A 25,314-nucleotide genomic window follows, 5' to 3' on the forward strand; every position below is an offset into this window, starting at 1 on the left:
GCTTGAGGCATCACACTTTCTGATTTCAAACTATGTTACAAATCTATGATAAGTATGGCATTGTCATAAAAACAGACACATAGATCAATAGAACAAAATAGAGAGCCTAGAAATAGATCCATGGATATATGGTCAATTTACAACAAAGAAGCCACGAATACACAATGGGGAAAGGAGAGTCTCTTTAATAAATGGTGTTGGGAAAACTAGATAGCCATACGCAAAAGAATAAAACTGGACCACCATCTTGCACCACTCGTAAAAATTAACTCAGAATGAATCAACAACTTGATCATAAGACCTGAAACCTTAAAACTCCTAGAAGAAAACATAGAAAGTAAGCTCCCTGACAGCAGTTTTGGTGATAATTTTTTGGAATTGGCACCAAAAGCAAAGGCAACAAAAATAGACAGGTGAGACTACATTGAAACCACAGCAAAGGAAACCACCATCAAAATGAAAAAGCAATCTATGGAATGAGATAAAAATTTGCAAATCACATATCTGAGAAGGGGTTAATATTCAAAATACAAAGAGGAGTTCCCGTCGTGGCGCAGTGGTTAACGAATCCGACTAGGAACCATGAGGTTGCGGGTTCGGTCCCTGCCCTTGCTCAGTGGGTTAACGATCCGGCGTTGCCGTGAGCTGTGGTGTAGGTTGCAGACGCGGCTCGGATCTTGCGTTGCTGTGGCTCTGGCGTAGGCCAGTGGCTACAGCTCCGATTCAACCCCTAGCCCGGGAACCTCCATATGCCACGGGAGCAGCCCAAAGAAATAGCAAAAAGACAAAAAAAAAAAAAAAAAAAAAAAAAAAATACAAAGAACTCATACAACTCAATAGCAAAGACAAAAACAAACAATTTGCTTTTTTTTTTTTAAATGGCCAGAGTATTTGAATAGACATTTTTCCAAAGAAGATATACAGATGGTGGACAGGGACATGAAAGGTGCTCAATATCACTAGTCATCAGGAAAATGCAAATCAAACCACAAAGAGATAGCACCTCATATCTGTTAGAATGGCTGTTATCAAAAAGGCAAGTGATGGAGTTCCCGTTGTGGCACAGTGGTTAACGAATCCGACTAGGAACCATGAGGTTGAGGGTTCGGTCCCTGCCCTTGCTCGGTGGGTTAACGATCCGACGTTGCCGTGAGCTGTGGTGTAGGTTGCAGACGCGGCTTGGATCCTGCGTTGCTGTGGCTCTGGCATAGGCCAGTGGCTACAGCTCCGATTCAACCCCTAGCCTGGGAACCTCCATATGCCACGGGAGCGGCCCAAAGAAATAGCAAAAAGACAAAAAAAAAAAAAAAAGGCAAGTGATAACAAGTGTTGGCCAGGATGTAGAGAAAAGGGAATGCTTGTACACTGTTGGGGATAATGGAAATTGGTACAGCCACTATGAAAAACAATATGGTAGTTCTGTATTGTTTGAAAAAAGCAAGAACCATATGTTCCATCAATTGCACTTCTGGATATTTATCTGAAGAAAATGAGAATACTAACTTGAAAAGATACATGCACGCGTATGTTCTTTGCAGTGTTATTTATAATAGCCAAAATATGGAAATAATCTAAAAATCCATCATTGGGTGAATGGATAAAGAAAATGTGCTATAAGTATAGATATTTACAGGAGTTCCTGAAGTGGCTCAGCAGTTAACGAATGCTACTGGTATCCATGAGGATGCAGTTTCCATCCCTGGCCTCGCTTAGTGGGTTGAGGATCCGGCGTTGCTGTGACCTGTGGTGTAGGTCACAGTTGTGGCTCAGATCTGGCATTGCTATGGCTATGGTATAGGCGGGCAGGTAAACAGCTCTGATTTGACCCCTAGCCTGGGACCTCCATATGCCACGGGTGTGGCCCTAAAAAGCAAAAAAAAAAAAATATTTTGAAACCAAATTTATGGCTACCAAAGAGGAAGTGTAGGGGGGAGGGACAAATTAAGGGGTTGGAATTGACATATACCCACTACTACATATGAAATAGGTAACAAGAACCTACTGTATAGTACAGAGTAAACTATTCAATACTGTGTAATAACTCATATGGCAAAAGAATCTGAAAAGGCATGGATCTACGTATATGAACAACTGATTTACTTTGCTATACACCTGAAACAAACACAACTTTATAGGTCAACTATACCCCAATAAAATTTATTTTAAAAAAAGAAAAAGGTTAAGGATCCAGAGTTGTCACTGCTGTGGCTCAGGTCGCTGCTATGGTGCAGGTTCAACCTCTGGCCTGCAAGTATGGCCAAAAAACAAACAAAAAATCATTTTATAACAAGTTCTGGTTCCTCAAAAAAACAAAATAGATGATCCAACAATTCCACTTCTGGGCATTTATCCAAGGAAACATTCAAAATGATATATTCATACACACATCCCATATTCACTCTGACATTACTTGTAACAGTCAAGACATGGAAACAACGTAAGTGTCCTTTGATGGATGAATGGATAAAGAAAATGTATAAGATATATATGTATTTTTTAAAATTTCTATATCCATACATATATACATATACATATATACACATGCGGTATATATGTATATGCGGTGTGTATATATGTATACACACACACACAGTGTATGCACACACACACGCATATATATACATACAGATACGTACGATGGGATATTATTCAGCTCATAAAACGAAGGGAATCTCTCCCTGTGAAGAAACATTCACAGTCTTACCTCCTGTCCTAGTCCCAGAACCTGTAAAGGTGACTCCACTGGGGCTGGCTGGGGAGAAGAGGAAGGCTTGTTCCAGAAGGAACTGTCTGAGGGAATCATAAGAATTTCTAAACTTGGAAAAGGGGGCTAAATTACTCACTGAAAAATTAGTGCGTTTTTTTTCCCCAGGTTGGAATAAAGAACACATACTTAACACAATGGAATCCAACTCTTGGAGGACATCAGAAGTGGAATTTTCTTATACAACCTAGCTATTCAAATTAGCATACAATCTTTTTAGCCTTTCTAAATAAATAAAGGGGTTTTTTTTCCAAAAAAAAAGGAAATCTCACCATTTGTCACAACACGGATGGAACCTTAAGGACATTATGCTAAATGAAATAAGTCAGAGAAATACAAACACCATATGATCTCACTTATGTGTGAAATTTAAAAACAAACAAACAAAAATCAAACTCAACAGTTACAGAGAACATGTTGATGTTTGCTAGAGGCAGGGATTGGGGAATGGGCAAAATGGGTGAAGAGTCAAAAGGTACAAACTTCCAATTATAAAATAAATAAATCCTGGGTATGTGATATACAGCATTGTGACCACTGTTAACATTAGTGAATTGCATTTTTTTCTTTTTCAGCCATACCCACAGCATATGGAAGTTTCTGGGCCAGGGATCAAATCTGAGCCACAGCCACCACGTACACAACAGCTGCAGCAATGCCGGATCCTTAACCTGCCTCACCACAACGGACTCTCTGACCTACCTCTTAATGGGTGAAATGTCAAAGAATGTGTAGCCATGTTTTAAAACCACCAAAAGTTCTCAGGTCAAATGTCTCTGTATCAGAGTGGCTATTCCTTCCCACTTTCTCTAAAATTGCCTCCCCTAGGTACTCAATTTCATTTTGTTTATTCTACAACTCTCATCATAATGTGTAATTATCTATTCTTTTGTTACTGTTTGTTATTTTTTTATCATTAATCTCATTTCAAGACTACGGACTCCATAAGGACAGGAATCCTACTTCTCTAGCTCATCCTTGTATTCCCATGATCTGTGCTAGCACAGGGGCTAGCACATGGCAAGTACTCAATAAATAGTTACTGAGAAAACTAACACATAAGTCAATAAATATTTTCACATAGTTTAATAGATTCTTATCTTTTCATCATCTCAAACATGCTTGAACACCCCCAGAGCCTGGACCTCACTACCTCCTGGAAACCCTTCCTTCTTTGGACCACTCGGTTATAAGAAAAATCTTTTAAAAATTAATTATTTTCCCCAACCTACAGATAAAGGAGGCTTGTTCAGGGCTGAGGAGGAAGTCAAAGGGAGTGGGCATTTTTTGAGCCCATCCTAAGTGCCAGGCACTGTATGAGGCACTTTCCATTCATTATCTTTTTTGATTCTCTCAATAACACTATGAAACATCCATTTTGCAGATGGGGAAAGCTGAGGTGCAGAGAGGTGAGGTGGCTTAATGTCACGTGGTCTACAGAATTGAATTTTGAGAATTACAATACAGAATTGGAATTCAAATCCAGGTTTATCTCATTCCCTAATTCATTCTCTTTACTCTGTCTTGAAGAAGAGAAAGAAAAATCAATCATCCTCATTAAAAAGTGTACTAGAAATTAGGGCTGAAAGTAAACATAGTAGTCTATATGTTTATCAAACCCTCGTGCATTGCCCTCCTTGCTAGCTATGTCATCTCATTTAGAGAGATGGCAAAATCAAATATAGTTGCCAAGTCTCTCTATTCCTGACCCCTAGACCGTGAATATGTAGAAAGTTGCCTGCAAAAGACACAAGAGGGTCGCTTCTATTCAGTATTGTATTGGAGGTTCTAGCCAGGGCAATTAAGCAAGAATATAGAAAAAGCATACATAGTGGAAAAGAAGTAAAATCAATCTCTATTTACAGATAGCATGATCTTATATATAGAAAGCAGTAAAACATACACAGAGACAAGTATTAGAGGTAAGAAAAAAATTCAGTAAAGTTATGGATACAAAGTTAATACTAAAAATCAACCAACTATAATGGAAAAAATAAAAATCATTAAAAAAAAATCATTGTAGGGAGTTCCTGTTGTAGCGCAGCGGAAACAAATCTGACTAGTATCCATGAGGAGGCGGGTTCCATCCCTGGCCTCATTCAGTGGGTTAGGCTTCCTGTGTTGCTTGAGTTGTGGTGTAGGTTGCTCAGATCTTGAGTTGCTGTGGTTGTGGAGTAGGCTGGCAGTTTCATCCTCTAGCCTGGGAACTTCCATATGCTGCGGGGACAGCCCTAAAAAGCAAAGTGGGGAAAAAAAAAAAGCAATTGCATTTTTGGAGTTCTCCTGTGGTGCAGTGGGTTAAGGATCTGGCATTGTCACTGCCGTGGCTTGGTTTGCTACTGTGGCTTAGGTTGGATCCCTGGCCCTGGAACGTCTATATGCCATGGGTGTAGAAAAAAAAATCGGGAGTTCCCGCTGTGGCGCAGTGGTTAACGAATCCGACTAGGAACCAAGAGGTTGCGGGTTCGGTCCCTGCCCTTGCTCAGTGGGTTAACATCTGGCGTTGCCATGGGCTGTGGTGTAGGTTGCAGACGCAGCTTGGATCCCGCGTTGCTGTGGCTCTGGCGTAGGCCGGTGGCTACAGCTCCGATTCGACCCCTAGCCTGGGAACCTCCATATGCCGCGGGAGCAGCCCAAGAAATAGCAAAAAAAAAAAAAAAAAAAAAAATTGGTTGTATTTCTATACATGAACAATGAAAAATTAAAAATGAAATTAAGAAAACAATTCCAACAACAACAACAACAACAACAACAAAAAAGACAAAAAAAAATTCCATCTACAATAACACCCCCCAAAATAAAATACTTAGGGATAAATTTAACCAAAGAGGAGTTCCTGTCATGGTGCAGCAGAAATGAATCTGACTAGGAACCATGAGGTTGCAGGTTCAATCCCTAGCCTCTATCAGTGGATTAAGGATCTGGCGTTGCCGTGAACTGTGGTGTAGGTCACAGACACCGCTCAGATCTGGCGTTGCTTTGGTTCTGGTGTAGGCCTGCAGCAACAGCTCTGATTAAACCCCTAGCGTGGGAACCTCCATATGCCACAGGTGTGGCCCTAAAAAGACAAAAAAAAAAAAAATTTAACCAAAAAAATATAAAATCTGTATCCTGAAAATACTGTTGAAAGAAATTAAGGAAGACCTAAATAAATGGGAAGATATCCCATATTCACGGATTGGAATACTCAGTATTGTCAAGATGGCAATACTCCTCAGATTGATTTACAAATTAAATGCAATCCCCATCAAGATTCCAACTGCCTTTTTTTTTTTTCCAGAAATAGACAAGTTGATCCTATAATTCATATGAAAATGCAAGAGACCTAGAATAGTCAAAACAATCTTGAAAAAGAAGGACAGTTAGAGGATATATACTTTCAGATTTCAAAACTTTTTACAAAGCTACAATCAAGACAGTGTGAGGGAGTTCCCATAGTGGCTCAGTGGTTAACGAACCTGACTAGTAACCATGAGGTTTCGGGTTCGATTCCTGACCTCCTTAGTGGGTTAAGGATTTGGCATTGCCGTGAGCTATGGTGTGGGTCCCAGACGTGGCTTGGATCACACGTTGCTGTGGCTGTGACATAGGCCAGCAGCTGTAGCTCTGATTGGACCCCTAGTGTGGGAACCTCCATATGCTGCAGGTGCGGCCCTAAAAAAAGACAAAAGATGAAAAAAAAAAAAGGCAGTGTGATAATAGCATAATAATAGACATAAGATTGATAGAATACAATTAAGAATCCAGAAATAAACTCTTACATTTACAGGCAATCGATTAATTTTGACAAGGGTTCCAGACCATTTGTTGGGAGAAAGAACAGTCTTTGACAAATGATGCTTGGACAATTGGGTACCCACATGCAAAGGAATGAATTTGAATCTCTACCTCACTTCATACACATAAGTTAACTCAAAATACATAAGAAATATAAATGTAACGTTGACACCTATGGTCAATTAATCTTTGACAGAGGAGGCAAGAACATAAAATGGGAAAAGAAGGTCTATTCAGCAAGAATTGCTGGGAAACCTGGACAGCTGCATGCGAATCAATGAAAGTAGAACACACCCTCACACCATGCACGAAAATAAACTCAAAATGGCTTAAAGAATTAAATATAAGACAAGACACCATCAAACTCCTGGAAGAGAACATAGGCAAAACATTCTCTGACATCAACCTTATGAATATTTTCTCAGGTCAGTCTCCCAAAGCAACAGAAATAAAAGCAGAAATAAACCAATGGGACCTAATGAAACTGACAAGCTATTGCACAGCAAAGGAAACCAAAAAAAAAAAAAAAAAACGAAAAGACAACTTACAAAATGGGAGAAAATAGTTTCAAATGATGCAACTGACAAGGGCTTAATCTCTGGGATATACAAGCAACTTATACAACTCAACAGCAAAAAAGCCAACAACTCAATTGAAAAATGGGCAAAAGACCTGAACAGACATTTTTCCAAGGAAGATGTATAGATGGCCAACAAGCACATGAAAAAAATGCTCAACATCCCTGATTATTAGAGAAATGCAAATCAAAACTACCACGAGATATTGCCTCACACCAGTCAGAATGGCCATCATTAATAAGTCCACAAATAAATGCTGGAGAGGGTGTGGAGAAAAGGGAACACTCCTGCACTGTTGGTGGGAATGTAAGCTGGTACAGACACTATGGAGAACAGTATGGAGGGACCTTAGAAATCTATACATATTGGAGTTCCTGTCATGGTGCAGTGGTTATCAAATCCGACTAGGAACCATGAGGTTGCGGGTTTGATCCCTGGCCTTGCTCAGTGTGTTAAGATCTGGCATTGCTGTGAGCTGTGGTGTAGGTCACAGACATGGCTCGGATCCTGCATTGCTGTGGCTATGGCGTGGGCTTGCAGCTACAGCTCCAATTGGACTCCTAGCCTGGGAACCTCCATGTACCATGGGAAGCGGCCCTAGAAAAGGCAAAAAAGCCAAAAAAAAAAAAAAAAAAAAAAAAAAGAAAGAAAAGAAAAAGAAAAAAAGAAAGAAACCTATACATAGAACTACCATAAGATCCAGCAATCCCACTCCTGGGTGTATATCCAGACAAAACTTTCCTTAAAAAAGACACATGCACCCACATGTTCATTGCAGCTCTATTCACAATAGCCAAGACATGGAAACAACCCAAATGTCCATCGACAGACAATTGGATTAGGAAGATGTGGTATATATACCCAATGAAATACTACTCAGCCATAAAAAAGAACGACATGGAGTTCCCGTCGTGGCGCAGTGGTTAACGAGTCCGATTAGGAACCATGAGGTTGCGGATTCGGTCCCTGCCCTTGCTCAGTGGGTTAACGATCCGGCGGCGTTGCCGTGAGCTGTGGTGTAGGTTGCAGATGCGGCTCGGATCCCGAGTTGCTGTGGCCCTGGCGTAGGCCAGTGGCTACAGCTCCGATTCGACCCCTAGCCTGGGAACCTCCATATGCCGTGGGAGCGTCCCAAGAAATAGCAAAAAGACAAAAAAAAAAAAAAAAAAAAAAAAAGAACGACATGATGCCATTTGCAGCAACGTGGATGGAACTAGTCTCTACTCTCATACTAAGTGAAATAAGTCAGAAAGAGAAAGACAAATACCATATGATATCACTCATATCTGATACCTAATATATAGCACAAATGAACCTTTCCACAGAAAAGAAAATCATGGATTGGAGAATAGACTTGTGGTTGCCCAGGGGGAGGAGGAGGGAGTGGGAGGGATCAGGAGCTTGGGGTTAATGGATGCAAACTATTGCTCTTGGAATTGATTTACAATGAGATCCCGCTGTGTAGCACTGAGAACTATGTCTAGATACTTACTTTGCAGCACAACAATGGGGAAAAAATTATGTATACATGTATGTGTAACTGGGTCCCTATGCTGTACAGTGAAAATAAAACAATAAGAAATCTTAAAACTTCAAAAAAAAAAGAAGTATAAATGTAAGAGCGAAAACTATAAAACTTAACAACTTAGGAGTTCCCTGGTTGCCTAGTGGTTAAGGACTTGGCATTGTCTCTGCTATGGCTTGGCTTACTGCTGTGGCTCGGGTTCAATCCCTGGCCCAGGAACTTCCACATGCCACGGGCATAGCCAGAAAAAATATATATCTTATATATAAATCTTCATGGCCTTGAATTAGGTTTCCTAGATGATGATAAAAAAGCACAAGCAATCAAAGTTGAACTTCTAAACTGAAAACATTTGTGTTTCAAAGGACACCATAAAGAAAGTTAAATGACATCCCACACTATGGGAGAAAAATTTTACAAACCATATATCCAATAAGGGACTTAATATCTATGATGTATAAATGACTCTGATAACTCAAGAACAACAACAAAAAAATGATAAATAACCCATTTTTTTTAAAGGGCAGAGGATTTAAAAAGACATTTTTCCAAAGATATACAACAGATAAATAAGCCTATAAATAGATGCTCAAGGAGTTCCCTGGTGGTTTAGTGGGTTAAGGATTCAGCACTGTCAATGCAGTGGCTCAGGTCACTGTTCTGGCATAAATTTGATCCCTGGCCCTGGAACTGCCACATGCCATGGGCATGGTCAATAAATAAATAGATAGGTGCTCAACATATTTAGTCCTTAGTGAAATGCAAACCAAATCCACAATGAGATACCACTTCATACCCATAAGGACAGCTATAAATTTTTTTAAATCTGAAAATAAGTGTTGGCAAGAATGTGGAGAAATTAGAACCCTTATGCATTGCTGATGGGAACATAAAATAATGTAGCAACTGTGGAAAACAGCTCCTCAAAAAGTTAAACATAGAATTAGCAGGAGTTCTTCTGTGGCTCAGCAGGTTAAAGACCCGGCTTTCTCACTGCCATGGCTCTGGTCACTGCCAGAGTGAAGGTTTGATCTCTAGCACAGGAACTTTCACATGACATGAGTGTGGTCAAAAAATTAAAAATTAAAAATTAAAAAAAAACCCTATAGAGTTACCATATAACCCAGCGATTCTATTCCTAAGTATAACCAAAACAATTTAAGACATATATCCTGAATGTTCACAGCTGCATTATCACAGCCGAAAAGTGAAATAACTCAAATATCCATCGACTAATGAATGGATAAACAAAATATGGTGTATACATACAAAAAATACATACAATGGAATATTATTCAGCCATAAAAACAATGAAGTTCTGATGTCATGGCTTGGATGAACCTTGAAAACATGCTAAATGAAAGAAACGATACAAAAGATCACATATTGTATGATTCCAATTACATGAAATGTCCAGAATAGGCAAATTCATAAAGATAGAAAGTAAATTAGTGATTGCCAGGGGCTGGGGGTAGGAAGGCATGGGAGTGACTGCTAACGGGTACAGGGTTTCTTTCCAGGGTGATGAAAATGTTCTGGAATTAGATGGTAGTAATTATTCCACAATCTGTGAATATACTAATAACCACTAAATTTTACACTTTAAAATGGTGAATTTTACAGTATGTGAATTATATATCTCAATTATTATTATTTTTTTTAGGACCACACCTGCTGCATATGGGGGCTCCCAGGCTAGGGATCAAATCAGAGCTGTTCCCGCTGGCCTATGCCACAGCCACAGCAATGCCAGATCCAAGCCTCGTCTGCAACCTACACCATAGCTCACAACAATGCCGGATCCTTAGTTCACTGAGAAAGGCCAGGGACCAAACCTGTGTCCTCATGGATACTAGTCAGATTCATTTCTGCTGAGCCACAATGGGAAATCTTATATCTTTATTGTGATTATTATTATTATTTTTTTTTACAGCTGCACCCACGGCAAATGGAAGTTCCTGGGCTAGGGGTTGAATTGGAGCTGCAGCTTCCAGCCTATACCACAGCTATCCAAGCACCAACAGATCCAAGCACTGGATCCAAGTCCCATCTTTGACCAATGCCACAGCTTGCAGCAACGCTGGCTCCTTAACCCACTGAGGTAGGCCAGGGATTGAACCTGCATCCTCATGGAGGTTATGTTGGGTTCTTAACCTGCTGAGCCACCATGGGAACTCCTATATCTCAATTATTTTAACTGCAGAAGAGCAAGGCTGCTGATGGAGTGGGAGCAAGTGGGCAGAAATTCTACTGGGATGCCCTGTGTCTCTTGGCAAGCTAGTCTAGTTCAGTAGTGTGCAATGCAGGTCCCTGTCCTCAGCCAGAGTGGCTCCACTTCAGCTCCCACTTAAGATTTTTGTTTAAATAAGGGGTCCCCAGCTAAAGAAGAGTGAAAGCCTCTAGTCTAATTGGCAGACTGCCAAGAAGCTCCTCCTTGACTTCTAAGCTCCAGACTTGTGGAAAGACAATATGAGGAGAGATTGGGGAGTCAAAACACCAACAGAGACCAGCAGTCTAGGAAAAGGTTGGAGTGTCACAAGCAGCGTGGGTGGCTGGACCTCTGCCATCTGTCACAATGTCCACTAGCAAGGCTCCCTCTGGTACAATCTGGTCTCAGGAGAGTACTGACACCAGAGTAAGTCCAATTCCATTCATAACCAAGCATCTGTCATCCTCAGATGGTTGTGCCAAGTCCCAGTCCTCAGGTGGCTCAGACATACAATGTGTAAACATGCTTGGTCCCTGATGACTCTGCTCCACTCTCTTGGACTGAGCCAAGATCATGAGCTCACTGTCTCAAGAGACAGCCAGACAGCAGTAGAGGAGCAGCTTTCAGCTGAGGGAAAGGAGGAAGGAAGAAAATTAACTATTGGGCACTTACTCTGAGCCACTGACACAGGAACATGTACCTATATGGTTTAGCATGCTCCTCACAGCATCCTTGAGCTGTAGGTGAAGGGACTTATTCCAGGTACTTAGAGCTAGTATGTTGTGGAACTGAGATTTGAACTTGGCATCACCTGATTGGAAAGTCTGTGCTCTGGAGAAGTTGCTAGTTCACTCAGAGTTTTTCCCATAGGCCCCTCCACTGGACCATTTCTAGCTCCCATAGTTTACACCTAACTTGTACATTGATTCGTTCATTCCATAAATTTCTGAGTAGGTATTTGGTGCTGGGTAAGGTGTTATGCAACAGAAACACAAACCCGCATACCTGAATAAGGCATAAGTCTGCCCTCAAGGATTTACAATATAGTGGGAGCCAGGCTGAACTGAGACATAAGACCAGGAGCTGAGTTAATTATAACACCAAGGGAGGCCCAGTGGTAGTCTGACCAGATGGCTAGTAGTTTTAATATGAGAATGAGAATTCAAAGTTTGGTGCAATGGGGGCCAATAGACTGCCAATTCTCTACCCATCCTCCACCCTGTCTTGTAGATTGTGGGGCGTAGGAGAAAAGCAGCCACCATCAGAGAGAGCTGAGGGGGAAGTGGTATTCTGGGGCACTGCTTCTTATTAGCCACAGCAGGAAGTGGAGGGAGGGCTTGCCGAAGAGGCTGAGTTTAGGAGAGCTTATTCACTAGAGAACTTTGGTTTGGGAGAGCTCAGTCACCCCCTCGGAAAGGGGGTGTGAGTGCCTAGTGGGAGTGAGTTTTGGAAGGAGACTGTAGATCATCAGAGTGATCAAGAGTGACAAATGTGAGAGACAGGGATTAAGGCGTTGTAGTCCTGACTACGGCATAAAAACATGTCATACTCAGGTTTCTGGGGCTATTTTCAGTACAGGAAACAAGCTATGGTCTCTGCTCAACACATCAAATAGATTATAAGGGACATTTTGTTAGGAAGTGAGAGGGGGAAAGTCAGTCTCAAACCAGATTAGAAGGCATCAGCACTGAGTAAACTGTGGGAGGAATTTAGCCTGGAGTGGAGAAGGGAGGTGGCTACTAGGTTTAACTCAAAACTTGAACTTTAGTTAGTTTTTCTTATCCTCTAAACTGTCCACCAGTCTGTTCATTTAGTGAATACTTCCTTTTCTTCAAACTTTCTGTCCCTTTCATTGTTTCCAGTAAATATTTGGTTTAACAGAGAAGTAGTATGGCACTATGGAAAGAACTTGGAGTATGTTATCAGTAGACTGGAACCAGTTACTTGATTAAAAGTCCCAATTCCATAGCCAGCCAAGGCTGGAATCAGCTAGGAATAGAATGCAGGATTTTATTTATTTATTTATTTTTGTTGTTGTTGTTGTTGTTGTTGTTGCTATTTCTTGGGCCGCTCCCGCAGCATATGGAGGTTCCCAGGCTAGGGGTTGAATCGGAGCTGTAGCCACCAGCCTACGCCAGAGCCACAGCAACGCAGGATCCGAGCCGCGTCTGCAACCTACACCACAGCTCACAGCAACGCCGGATCGTTAACCACTGAGCAGGCAGGGACCGACCGCACTCATGGTTCTAGTCGGATTCGTTAACACTGGCCACGGGATCTATTTTTATTTTTTATTTTTTTGTCTTTTTAGGGCCGCACCCACGGCATGTGGAGGTTCCCAGGCTAGCAGTCAAATCGGAGCTACAGCTGCTGGCCTATGCCACAGCCACAGCAACTCGGGATCTGAGCCACTTCTGCGACCTACACCATAGCTCATGGCAATGCTGGACCCTTAACCCACTGAGCGAGGCCAGGGATCAAACCTGCAATTTCATGCTTATTAGTTGGGTTCGTTAACCACTGAGCCAAGATGGGAACTCCTAGAATGCAGAATTTAGAACTCAAATTTTTCCATGCTTTTCTGTCCTATCATGCAATGCAGAGCCTGACTTTCTTAGCTTCCCTAAGTTTTAGTCTCCTCATCCATACTGATAACTTTCTTAATAATATCTACTTTATAGGTGGTTGTGAAGATTAAATGACATGTGAAGCCCATAAGACAGTGTCTGGCCACAATGTGCCCCTAATATTTTTTTAATAATTTTTATCATACAGAAATTACTTGGCTCTATGGCTGCACACGGAAAGTGTTCAAATGACTATCTCACTACACATGTTATAGGCTGAATTGTGTCCCCTCAAAATTCACATGTTGAAATCCTAACCCCCACCCCATTATTTCAGAACTTGCTGTATTTGGAGACAGGGTCTTTAGGGAGGTAATTTAATTAAATCGAAGTCTGTAAGTTGAACCTTAATCCAGTATACTGGTGTCCTTATAAGAGGACATTTGGACACAGAAGGAAAGCCATGTGAAAACACAGGGAGAAGACGGCCATCTATAAGCAAAAGAGAGAAATCTTAGAGAAACCAACCCTTGATGTGGGATGTCTAGCCTCCATAACTGTAAGAAAATTAACTTCTGTTGTTTAAAATCACTCAGTCTGTGGTACTTTTGTAATAGCAGCTCTAGCAAATGAGTACAGCATATGCATTGTACCTTTTTATCTGGTGGACAGAGATCTGTCTCATTCTGAAGACTATGTTCTTCAATTTAAAGTCCCAACTAAACACCCCAGCTGGCTCTGCCGGGCTGACCATGCCATCTTGGAGTGGGGTTTTGCTCCTTTGGCTCTTGGCTGCTAAGGTGACGTCATCAGAGATCGCAAGTCATCAGAGAAAGCAAGACTTTTCAGTGACTAGTGACTTGCTGAGCAGAGGTGCTCGTCATCGTCTGCAAGAGAATGCATCGTTCATCATAGTCCATTCCCGTGGTGCTTTCAGCTACATGGGTCAGGACCGGCACCTCAGTGTACAGTCTTGGATGAAGAAGTGGAGGGAAAATGCTGTGTCTGTGGTGACCCCGGTGTTTTCAGTCCTGGGACACTCACTGGAGAGAGAGAAGACAGAGGTGAAAGAAGAGGTCTGAAGTGGGAGATCTCGGGACCCTTTCCACCGACAGAAGTGGAGAGCTGTGTCTGTGGATCCGGGGTTCTGGTCCCCATCTTTCGCGGAGGCTCTGGGAGTGTAGCGTGTAGGGCCCCACGGCCCTTCGCCCAGGAAGGCCGCCCTGGGCCACAGGACAGTGCAGGCGGGCGCGCGCGCACTCGACACATCCTCGGGGTGCTGCCCTCTCTGGGCAAGCGCCCGCCCCCCTCTCCACCCTGCCCCTGCCCCCCGCCGGGCTGGGTGGACCCGGCGTCCGGGGCCGCGCACGCCTCCTCCGCGAGCCAGGACCCCGGGCCGCGCGCGCCCCACAACCCGCGCCCCCTCCCCGCCTGGCGGGCGCGCGCCCCGGCTCCCGCTCCCGCTGGCAGCGGCGGCGGCGGGGATTGTTTTTGTTGCCGCTGAGGCCGGAAGAGCCGTGGGAGCCGAGTCCCTGTCCCCCGGCCGGGCGCCGCCGCCGCCCCCTGCCCAGCGCCCGCGTCTCCGCGGCGCCCCCCCAGCGCCAATATTCCGGAGATCAAGCGTTACGCGGCGGCGGCGGCGGGGCCCGGAGCGGGAGGCGCCGGGGACCGGGGCGAGGCGGCCCCCGCCGCCGCCATGGAAGCAGTGGGACCCGGTGAGGAGCGCGCTCGGTCTGGGACGGGGACTGCACCCCGGCACGGGTGGGCAGGAGGGCCGGCCGCTCCCTGTGGCCCTCATCGAGTCGCGCGTACCTGGGTTGGGCCATTAGGCCTGGGGGAAGGGGACTGGTGCCCCATGGCACAAGGCAGAGGGAGCTGACCTGGGCCTCGGGGCGGGGGGGCGCGGGGACCGCGCCCCAACAAGGAGAGATGAGCCAGTTCTTAAGGTCTAAGAGAGGGAGGCCCAGGAAGGTGACCTGCGTACCCAGGTAGAGGGGAGACCTGACCCAACCTCAGAGAGCTGTGCTCCGCGGTGGAGGCGAGGCCAGTTTGGGCCTCAGAAGGGACGATCTGTGCGCAGTGGAGGCCTGTACCGGCAAGGACTACCCCACCTACTACCAGGAGTATTTTTGGCTTGAGGCCGCACCCCTATTTTTCTTTGCACTGGCAGGCAGTTCAGAGCCCTCAGATAAAGAAGAAAGAGAACTTCCCTTAAACACTTCTCATTACCACCGAAGGCCAAGGGGCAAAGTGCCCACCCTTTCTCAAAGGCCCTGAAATCTTGGGGAATCTAGTCCTATGCCTCGGTCTGTGAGTCTGTGTCACAGACCCAGTGATCTGTGCTAGTGCCTTAGTGACGGCCGAGTTACTCGCCAGCGCGCGCGCTCCAGCAGAAGCTTTAACGCCCCAAGTGTCTTCTAATTGGGTTATGGGTAGTTGTGAGGATCAAATGAAGGAGAAAGTGCTTTGGAAACTGTAATTCCCCATCATTGTGAATGGCCTCTGGTTATCTCCCCAGTTCTGCCCAAAGCGGGGGAACCATTCCTGGTTGTAACCAATACCCTGCAGATTGGCATCTGGTGTTCTTACTTGGAACCCCAACAAGTTTCTAATGTCTTGGCTAAGTAGGGCAGGGTTTAGGGGCTGTGTTAGAATTAACTTTTAACGTTATACCTTGTCTACACAGTGGACTTTGTTGTAAAGCATTTCATTTTTATAGTGTGTAGAAAATTCAGTCTACCATTTGAGCTTGGAAACTTTGCAGGTTTGTTTACTTAAAACTTGTTTACATAGCTGAATGGTGAAACCCCACCTTAATTTGCTACTTAAAGTATTTTTTAAAGGCCCTCATAATCAAATTTCACATGCCTTTTAAAAATAAATTGGTTTTGTCACAATATTATTTGATCACCCTCAATGTGAGTATTACACTGGGCTATTTCAGCTATGTCCCCCGGCTAAAGGCATGATCAGGTCTTTAGGAATGTGACAGACTTCTGTTCAAATCCAGTCTAGTAATTTGATAGTTGTATAACCTTGGGCAAATTACTTAATTCCTTTGAACTTTCATTTCCTCATCTATAAAATGAGGGTAATAATAATTATGTGCTGCAAGATTGTTGTGAGAATCAAATAAGAATGTATATGAGAAATCTTGTTGGAGAGAGTAATGCATTATGGATACTTAACAAATGGTTTTTCCCTCCCTTCCCTGTTAGTAAGTCATAATTGAATCAACTGTTGCATTTATGAGCTGATATTGAAAGAGACTTCAACTGTTGCATTTATGAGCTGATATTGAAAGAGACTATGTAACTGTGTATACAGATGAAATTCATGGGAAAGATTGCCCTGACTCTTGGTGCGGGGGGAGCTGATTTTAGCTTTTGCAGATTGGAGGGCTTATCAGTTCACCTTGGATTGTGGAAAATTAATTCTCACTAACCATATTTATAAGACATTAATGAGTCAGCCAAAATGTCGCATAGATCTTTTCTGTTAACTGAGATATTTTCTTGTCTGCTGTCTAGCAGACTCCTTTTTTTGGTGTCACAGTACCTTGGAAGCCCAGTTCATAGCAAGAAGCTGCTTGATGAGTCTGGAATCAGAGCAAAGGGATTTTCTGGTCTTGTGGGATATTTCATCCAGGCTAAGAACCTAGAGAAGCTTTCCTGCTTCTTTGTTAAAGCACCTGTATCTAGTGCTCTGTTCCCTCCACTCTTGCACAATCATTGAAGCATGTTCAGTCTTGCTATTGCTGTCTGTCCCTCATTCAATTTTGATTTCTGACAACCATAACTTGGAAATAAATATATTTAATTAGATTACCATGTATTTTGCTCTATTAATGATAACATTTATTTTCACAGTGCCTTATAGTTTGGAAAGTGCTTTCATAGCTGATAGCTCATTTGATCCTCTGTGAGGAAGGCAAGGCAGGTGTTAGCCCCATTGTACAGATGAGAAAAAGTTCAGAGAGCTTATCATGATTTTATCAAGGTCTCAAGGCTGAGTGGTGAAGTAAGGATAATGCCCTCCTCTTTTAAGCTGACTTTATCCAATCTATGTTGAGTCATACTCCTTACCTTTTTGGAAGATAAGATTCTCTGACTTTGTCACTAAATTTTGGAGTTGCTTCCAATATGAAGACCTTTGAGCACTGATATAACATTTATGTAAGTGAAATCATAATAGCTAACATTTATTGAGTGCTTACCATTATGAGCCACTGTATTCAGCCTTTTCTGTACATCATATCATGAGATCCTCACAAGAGCTTTATGATATAGATGCTATTATAATCATACATTTTCCATTTAATAGATAAGGAAACTGAGGCACAGATTGGCTAAGAAATTGGCCCTAGGTCATGCAGTTTGAAGTAATAAAACCAGGATTGAAACATAAGGAAGTGGAGTTCCTGTTGTGGCTCAGCAGTAACAAACCTCACTAGTATCCATGAGGATGCAGGTTCAGTCCTTGGCTTTGTTCAGTGGGTTGAGCATCCAGTGTTGCCATGAGCTATGGTGTAGGTTGCAGACACGGTTCCGATCTGGTGCTGCTGTGGCTGTGGCTATGGCGTAGGCCAGCACATGCAGCTCTGATTCAGCCCCTAGCCTGGGAACTTCCATATGTCATGGGTGAGGCCCTAAGAAGACCAAAAAAAAAAAAAAAAAAAAAAAAAAAAAAAAAAACTAAATTCCTACAGTGTGCTCATCTTTGAATTAGGTATTGAGGTAACAATGAACTGGAACTCCATTTCTTTTTCTTTTTTCTTTTTTCTTTTTGTCTTTTTGCCATTTCTTGGGCCGCTCCCTCGGCATATAGAGGTTCCCAGGCCGAATCAGAGCTGTAGCCGCCGGCCTAAGCCAGAGGCACAGCAACTCGGGATCTGAGCCACGTCTGCAACCTACACCACAGCTCACCACAACGCCGGATCCTTAACCTGCTGAGCGAGGCCAGAAATCGAACCCGCAACTTCATGGTTCCTAGTTTGATTCGTTAACCACTGAGCCACGACAGGAAATCCTGGAACTCCATTTCTTATAAGAGTATACAGTCCAGTGGAGAAAGCATTAATTTAACAAGTTGTTTCTAGGTACTTGCCCTCATCTTCCACAGAGGGTCTGGGGAACCCAGAAGATGCATTCCCCAGTCTGGGAGATTCTGGAAAGGTTTTCTAAGGAGGTGGCACTTGACTTGAGTTTTGAAGGATGAGTATAACTTAGGGAAAGAATGAACAATGAATTTAGTACATGAAAAGATTTTCAGTACTTTAAGAATGTGGTGAGAAAAAAAAAAAGAATGTGGGGATCTGTCAACACAAATTTCGTTAAAGTGTTTGCTTTGATTTTCCTAAGTGATGTTGGGCCAGAACAACTTCTTGGTTCAAAATTTTCTCTCCTCAGTGAATCATATTTGTTCTTGATGAAATACCATTGCAACAAGAGAACTTGTTGTAACTTTCCTTTGTAGTCACAACCCACTTTACTCAACATCTGTTCATAGCAGAAAGGATGTTTATTTTTTAGGCCAGTGTCCATTTGACATTTTCATCAAAAAGGAGTAAGGTTTTCTGTAGACAGATAATTCCCAGCTTGCATTTCCTTAAATCTTTATCTACTGAATATTGATAGGATGTTTTATTTTATTTTATTTTATTTGTCTTTTTAGGGCCTTGATCATGGCATATAGAGATTCCCAGGCTAGGCATCCAATCAGAGCTATAGCCTCTGGCCTATGCCACAGCCACAGTAACGTGTGATCTGAGCTGTGTCTGAGACCTACACCACAGCTCATGGCAATGCCAAATCCTTAACCCACTGAGCGAGGCAATGGATCAAACCTGCATCCTCATGGATGCTAATCAGATTCGTTTCTGCTGAGCCATGACAGGAACATCAGATGTTTGATTTTAAAAACAGAGAGAGAGAGAGCTCGTGTGTGTGTGTGTGTGTGTGTGTGTGTGTGTGTGTCTTTGTTCTGAGGAAAAATAAGTTGGGTAAATGATGAGTTAAATGGGTTTATTTATTACATGACTTGTTAGAGAATTTAATATGATAATATGTATTGTAATTTTAAGAAGGGGAGAGAGTACGCAGTTTCTTTAGTTTATGGAATCCTCTTTATGGAATATCTTGTGAATCATCAATGCAATAATTTGAAGTGACTGCACTGTCTAGACGAAGGATTCTCAGCCTCAGTAGTATTTGATACTTTGGACTGAATACTTCTTTGCTGCAGGGGCTGTCCTGTGCATTGGAGGATGTTTAGTTGTAACCCTAGCCCCTACCCACCCCATGTCAGTATCACTCCCTGCCCCTGGAGTTGTGACAACCAAAAAGTTCTTCGGACATTGGGCAGATGTTTACTGGGGGACAAAAGCTCCCTCGAGGTTGAGAACCACTGGTCTAGACTAGAAGCTCCTTTTTTTTTTTTTTTTTTTTTTTTTTTTTCCATTTTTGGTTACCCCACAGCATATGGAGCTCCCGGGCCAGGGATCAGATCTAAGCCACAACTTCGGCAACACCAGATCCTTAACCCACTGTGCCTGCTGGGGATGGAACCCGAATCCCAGTGCTCCCAAGACACCACCTATCCTGTTGTGCCACAGTGGGAACTCCTTAGACTGGAAGTTCTTGAAGGCAGAGGTTCTGTCTTTTTCCTGAGTCCACAGTACAGATTAGACATGGAATAAATGAATAAATGTTTGTTGAAGAAATAAACTAGACCTTATGATCAGGAAATACCAGATTGTCCAGATTTTTTTTTTTTTTTTTTTGTCTTTTGACCTTTTTAGGAGGTTCCCACCTTAGGGGTTTAATTGGAGCTGTTGCTGCCGGCCTACGCCAAAGCCACAGCAATGTGGGATCCAAGCCGTGTCTGCGACCTACACCACAGCTCATGGCAACACCGGATCCTTAACCCACTGAGCGAGGCCAGGGATCGAACCTGAAACCTCATGATTCCTACTCGGATTTGTTTCCGCTGTGCCACGATGAGAACTCCTCAGACTGTCCAGATTTTTTAAATATCAGGTTATAAACAAGAAAGTCTAGCATGATCGGTATTGTATTACAATCTAATTTAGCAATTAAATTGATAAATACAGCTGCTGTTTAATCTTCCACAATCTGTACAAACAAAATAATGTAGGCTACAGAAGTTTCCTTGTGGTACTCCTGGTGTTGTCACTGGAGCAGCCCAGGTCACCGCTGTGGTGTGGTTTCAATCCCTGGCCTGGGAACTTCCATATGCAGCAGGAGTGGCCAAAAGAAAAAAAAATAATTCAGGCTAATTTGTGGAGGATTAATAGATCATCTCTAGCCTGGTGATGGACTCGAGTTTAGAGATGGTTTTTTTTTTTTTTTAATGAATATAATTTTGTAAGGTTAACTATAGATCTACTGATGCTGATAAAAGATTTTATACAGTAGACTCTATCTCAGAGTTCATCATACTGTATCTAATGTTGACATCTCCCATGTTCAAAATAATAGTGACATGGAAAAATACTTGGAAATCTAGAGGCTCTTAGGTCAAAAGATATTCCAAACTTTACATTAGAGTATGTTCAGTAAACAATAAGATCTCAATAATTGTAGCTGTCGTCATGATCATGAAAGGAATATCATCCTTCGTGACCAAACAGCACATCCAATGTCTTTCACCTTCTTTAGGACCTCCAACTAGCCTGTTTCAGCCACCTCGTCGTCCTGGCCTTGGAACTGTCGGAAAACCAATTCGACTGTTAGCCAATCATTTTCAGGTTCAGATTCCTAAAATAGATGTGTATCATTATGATGTGGATATCAAACCAGAAAAACGGCCTCGTAGAGTCAACAGGTAAGGATTACAAAGAGTAGACGTCTCTATATATTTAAATACATATAATTTATTTGTTACAAATCATATTGTTCTCAAAATTATTTTTAACATGTAGGCTTTATTTTTCTCTGAGATGGTAAGTTTCTTTTTTCTAAGATTTTTTTGTTCTTTTTAAAAAACTTTTGTTGGAATATAGTTGACTTACAACGTTGTGTTAGTTTCAGGTGTACAGCAAAGTGAATCAGTTATGGAGGTACATACATCCATTCTTTTTTCCCCTGTAGGTTATTATAAACAGATGGTAAGTTTCTTATAGCAGGTTTGCTGTCTCGTGCTAGATTACCCTCCACAGATTCTAGCAGAGTGCTGGATACATCGTTGTTCAATCAGTAAGTAAATACTTAATGAATGAAGAAGAAAAGTCACTCTTTCATTGAAAGGCAGCAGAAATTTATAAAAATAGGTGAAGACATTGGCGTATATGGAAAATACTACTAGAACTATCTGGAAATTCAGATTTTATTATTGAGTATTGGTATTAGACATGAGAAAAACATAAGTATAAAGATATCAGGACCATTTTGGGGTATTGAGGAACATAAGCTCAGAGAGAAGTTCTGTTTAATTCTAGCATTATCCAAGTGGGGTCTAGATAGGATGATCTAAGCACTGTGATCCATATGACAGCAGTTTGCCAAGAGTGAAGACATAGCCCTATAACAGATACTCTTCCCCCCCCCCGTCTTTTTTTTTTTTTTTTTTTTTTTTGTCTTTTGTCTTTTGTTGTTGTTGTTGTTGCTATTTCTTGGGCCGCTCCTGCGGCATATGGAGGTTCCCAGGCTAGGGGTCCAATCGGAGCTGTAGCCACCGGCCTACGCCAGAGCCACAGCAATGTGGGATCCGAGCCGCGTCTGCAACCTACACCACAGCTCACGGCAACGCCGGATCGTTAACCCACTGAGCAAGGCCAGGGACCGAACCCGCAACCTCATGGTTCCTAGTCGGATTCGTTAACCACTGCGCCACGACGGGAACTCCCCCCCCCCCCCCCCCCCCGTCTTTTTAAGGCCACACCCGCAGCATTTGAAGGTTCCCAGGTTAGGGGTCGAATCAGAGCTGCAGCTGCTGGCCCACACCGCAGCTACAGGAACACAAAATACAAGCCATGTCTGTGACCTACACCCTAGCTCACAGCAACACCGGATCCTTAACCCACCGAGTGAGGTCAGAGATCGAACCTGCGTCCTCATGGATATTAGTCAGATTAATTTCCACTGAAACACAGCGGGAACTCCTGTAGCAGATATTCTTTTGATGTGCTGAGATCACCCACTTCCCTCTTCTCTGTTTCCACACCAATATTTAGGCAGTCTTTAATATTACAATTCTTGCTTTTCCAAGGATGCTGCTTCATTTTTTTTTTTCATTATAGACCAATAATTTGGCTTTCTGGTGTAGTTCAGTCTCATGCAAGCTCTTAATTATTTGGCTATTTATAACTGAGATCAGTAGTAATAGAAGTGGTGGTAATGGCTAACATCAATCCATTCACTGTATATTTTATTGGGTACTTATTTTATGTCAGGTATTGTTCTGTGTTCTTTTGTCTGTCTGAGAACAAGACAGGCAAAAGTTCGTACCTTTGAGGAACTTATACTGTAATTAATGAATAATAATAACCAAAATTAATGAATAAGCAAACAATACATATTATTTGTTAGTTGGTGATAAGTGCTGTGAAGAAAAATAAAACAGGAACAGAAGAGGGGTTCCCTGGTGGCCTAGCAGTTTAAGACTTGGCATTGTCACTGCTGTGGCTTGGATTTGATCCCTGGCCCAGGAACTTCTGCATGCTGTGGGCATAGCCAAACACACACACACACACACAAACAAAAACAGGAATAGAAGATAGGGAATGGTGGGAGTGAGCCACTGATTTTATGTGTACACATATAAAAATGTATATAATGACATTTATATTATGTAAGATATGTGTGTATATATAATATATATATGTTCTAATAAATGTGTGTGTATATATGTATATAATGTTTTAATAGTATGGCAATGGAAGGTCTCACTGAAAAGTGACATTTGAGGAGAAACCTAGAGGAAGTGAGGGATATCGACATTGAGAATCCCAGGCAGAGGCAGCAGCTTGGATGGTATTTTCAAGGAACAGCAGATAAGGCCTATATTGCTGGGGTCAGGGGGAGAGTGATAGATAGAGAAACTCCAAAGGACCCTATCATGCAGGATCTTGTAGGCAGTCATAGGGCTTTAGTTTTATTCTGATTAGATGGGTTTTGAGTAGATATTTGATATGAGTAACTTATATTTCTTTTTTTTTTTTTTTTTTGTCTTTTTGCTATTTCTTGGGCCGCTCTGCGGCATATGGAGGTTCCCAGGCTAGGGGTCGAATTGGAGCTGTAGCTGCCAGCCTACGCCAGAGCCACAGCAACTCGGGACCTGAGCCGCATCTGCAACCTACACCGCTGCTCACGGCAACGCTGGATCGTTACCGCACTGAGCAAGGGCAGGGACCGAACCCGCAACCTCATGGTTCCTAGTCGGATTCGTTAACCACTGCGCCACGACGGGAACTCCAACTTATATTTCTAATGGATCATTCCGGCTGTGGTGTTGCAAGTGAACCCTAGCAGGTAAGGGTGAAAAGCAGGGAAATCATTTAGGAGGCACTTATAACGAATCGGGTGAAAGCAATGGCTTGAACTTTAGTAGTAAAAATGGTAGTGATAAGAAATGGTCAAAGTTTACTAGGGTCAACAGGATTTGCTGATGGATTGAACATGAAGTATGAGAGAAAGCAATGAGTCATGGTTGATTCCAGGGTTTTTGTCTTGAGCAAATGGAAAAATGGAGTTGCCATTTATTGGGACAGGGAAATCTATGGGAGAATCCAACAAGGGTGGCAGATCCAGAGATACGTTTTTTGGACATGTTAGGATTGAGATGTCTCTTAGACATCCCAGTGGAGATGTTGAGCAGGAAGCCGAGTACGTGAGGTTGGACTCAGGGGAGAGGTCCAGGCTGGAAGCAGACATTTGAGAGTCAACAGCATATTGGGTAAACCCATGAGTCTGGCTGAGAACACATAGGAAGTGAGTATGGGTAAAGGGAATACAACTCCGAGATTGAATCCTGAGGTAACCCAGTACTTAAAAACTGGGGAGGTGAGGAAGAATCTGCAAGAAAACTGTCATGGAGAGGCCACTGGGACAGGAGAAAAACCAGGGCAGAGTAAGGAGACAAGGGAAGAAGGTGTTTTAAGTTGAAAGAACTGATCACCTGATGCTCAGGGGACAAGGAATTTCAAAACATAGCGCTCCCTGGGGACCTTGCTAAGAGTAGTTTTGGTGAAGGAAAAGCCTCACTTGAGAAGATTAAAGAGAGGAGGTCCTGTTGTGGCTCAGTGGTAAAGAACCCAACAAGAATCCACGAGGACGTGGGTTTGATCCCTGGCCTCGCTCAGTGGGTTAAGGATCCGGCATTGCCGGCATTGCCGTGAGCTGTAGTGTAGGTCACAGACATGGCTTGGATCCAGCATTGCTATGGCTGTGGTGTGTGGTGTAGGCTGGCAGCTACAGCTCTGATTCGACACCTAGCCTGGGAACTTTCATATGCTGCAGGTGTGGCCCTAAAAACCAAAAAAAAAAAAAAAAAAAAAAAAAAAAAGGAGAGGTTAAAGAGAGAAAAGAAGAGCAATTAGAGACAACTCCTTCAAGGAATTTTGATGCAGTGGGGAGCAGAGAAATGAAGTGTTCAGACGAGGAGGAAGGAGAATCGAGAAAGTTTAATTTTTTCAAGATGAGAGAAATTATACCATAATTGTATGCTGAAAGAAATAATTCGGTAGAGTTGGAAAATTTGATGACTCAGGAGAGAGAAAGATTCCTAGAGCGATATTTTTTGAACATACCAAAGTAAATAGGCTGGTTAGCAGATGTTTGGGCTTGTCTAAAACATCCATAAGATATTTGGTGCACATCAGAAGTTCCCTGAGGAGTTCCTGCTGTGGCACAATGGGGTCAGCAGCATCTTGAGAG

The 25,314-nt window shown here is 42.7% G+C and overlaps 2 protein-coding genes across 6 annotated transcripts in view; one reads left to right on the top strand and one right to left on the bottom strand.

Annotated features, from left to right (window-relative positions):
- Window positions 1-14,851, bottom strand: part of CLSPN (claspin) — a 61,746-nt gene extending 46,895 nt beyond the window's left edge. Inside the window, exon 1 of one of the 2 annotated variants that reach the window (XM_021095923.1) lies at window positions 14,074-14,851. The gene's annotated coding sequence lies outside the window, so the exon portion shown is untranslated. The remainder of the gene's footprint in view (window positions 1-14,073) is intronic. The other variant, XM_021095924.1, reaches the window with a different exon arrangement.
- AGO4 (argonaute 4, RISC catalytic component) overlaps window positions 14,280-25,314 on the top strand; it is a 45,532-nt gene continuing 34,497 nt past the window's right edge. The window contains exons 1-2 of one of the 4 annotated variants that reach the window (XM_021093286.1): window positions 14,280-14,496; window positions 21,100-21,265. Coding sequence is in view for 2 of the 4 variants with exons in the window: in XM_021093284.1 (XP_020948943.1) it covers window positions 21,033-21,265 (233 nt within the window). In the remaining 2 variants the exon portion in view is untranslated. 4 annotated transcript variants of the gene reach the window in all.

Source organism: Sus scrofa, chromosome 6 (assembly GCF_000003025.6).
Source record: "Sus scrofa isolate TJ Tabasco breed Duroc chromosome 6, Sscrofa11.1, whole genome shotgun sequence".
Lineage (NCBI taxonomy): Eukaryota > Metazoa > Chordata > Mammalia > Artiodactyla > Suidae > Sus > Sus scrofa.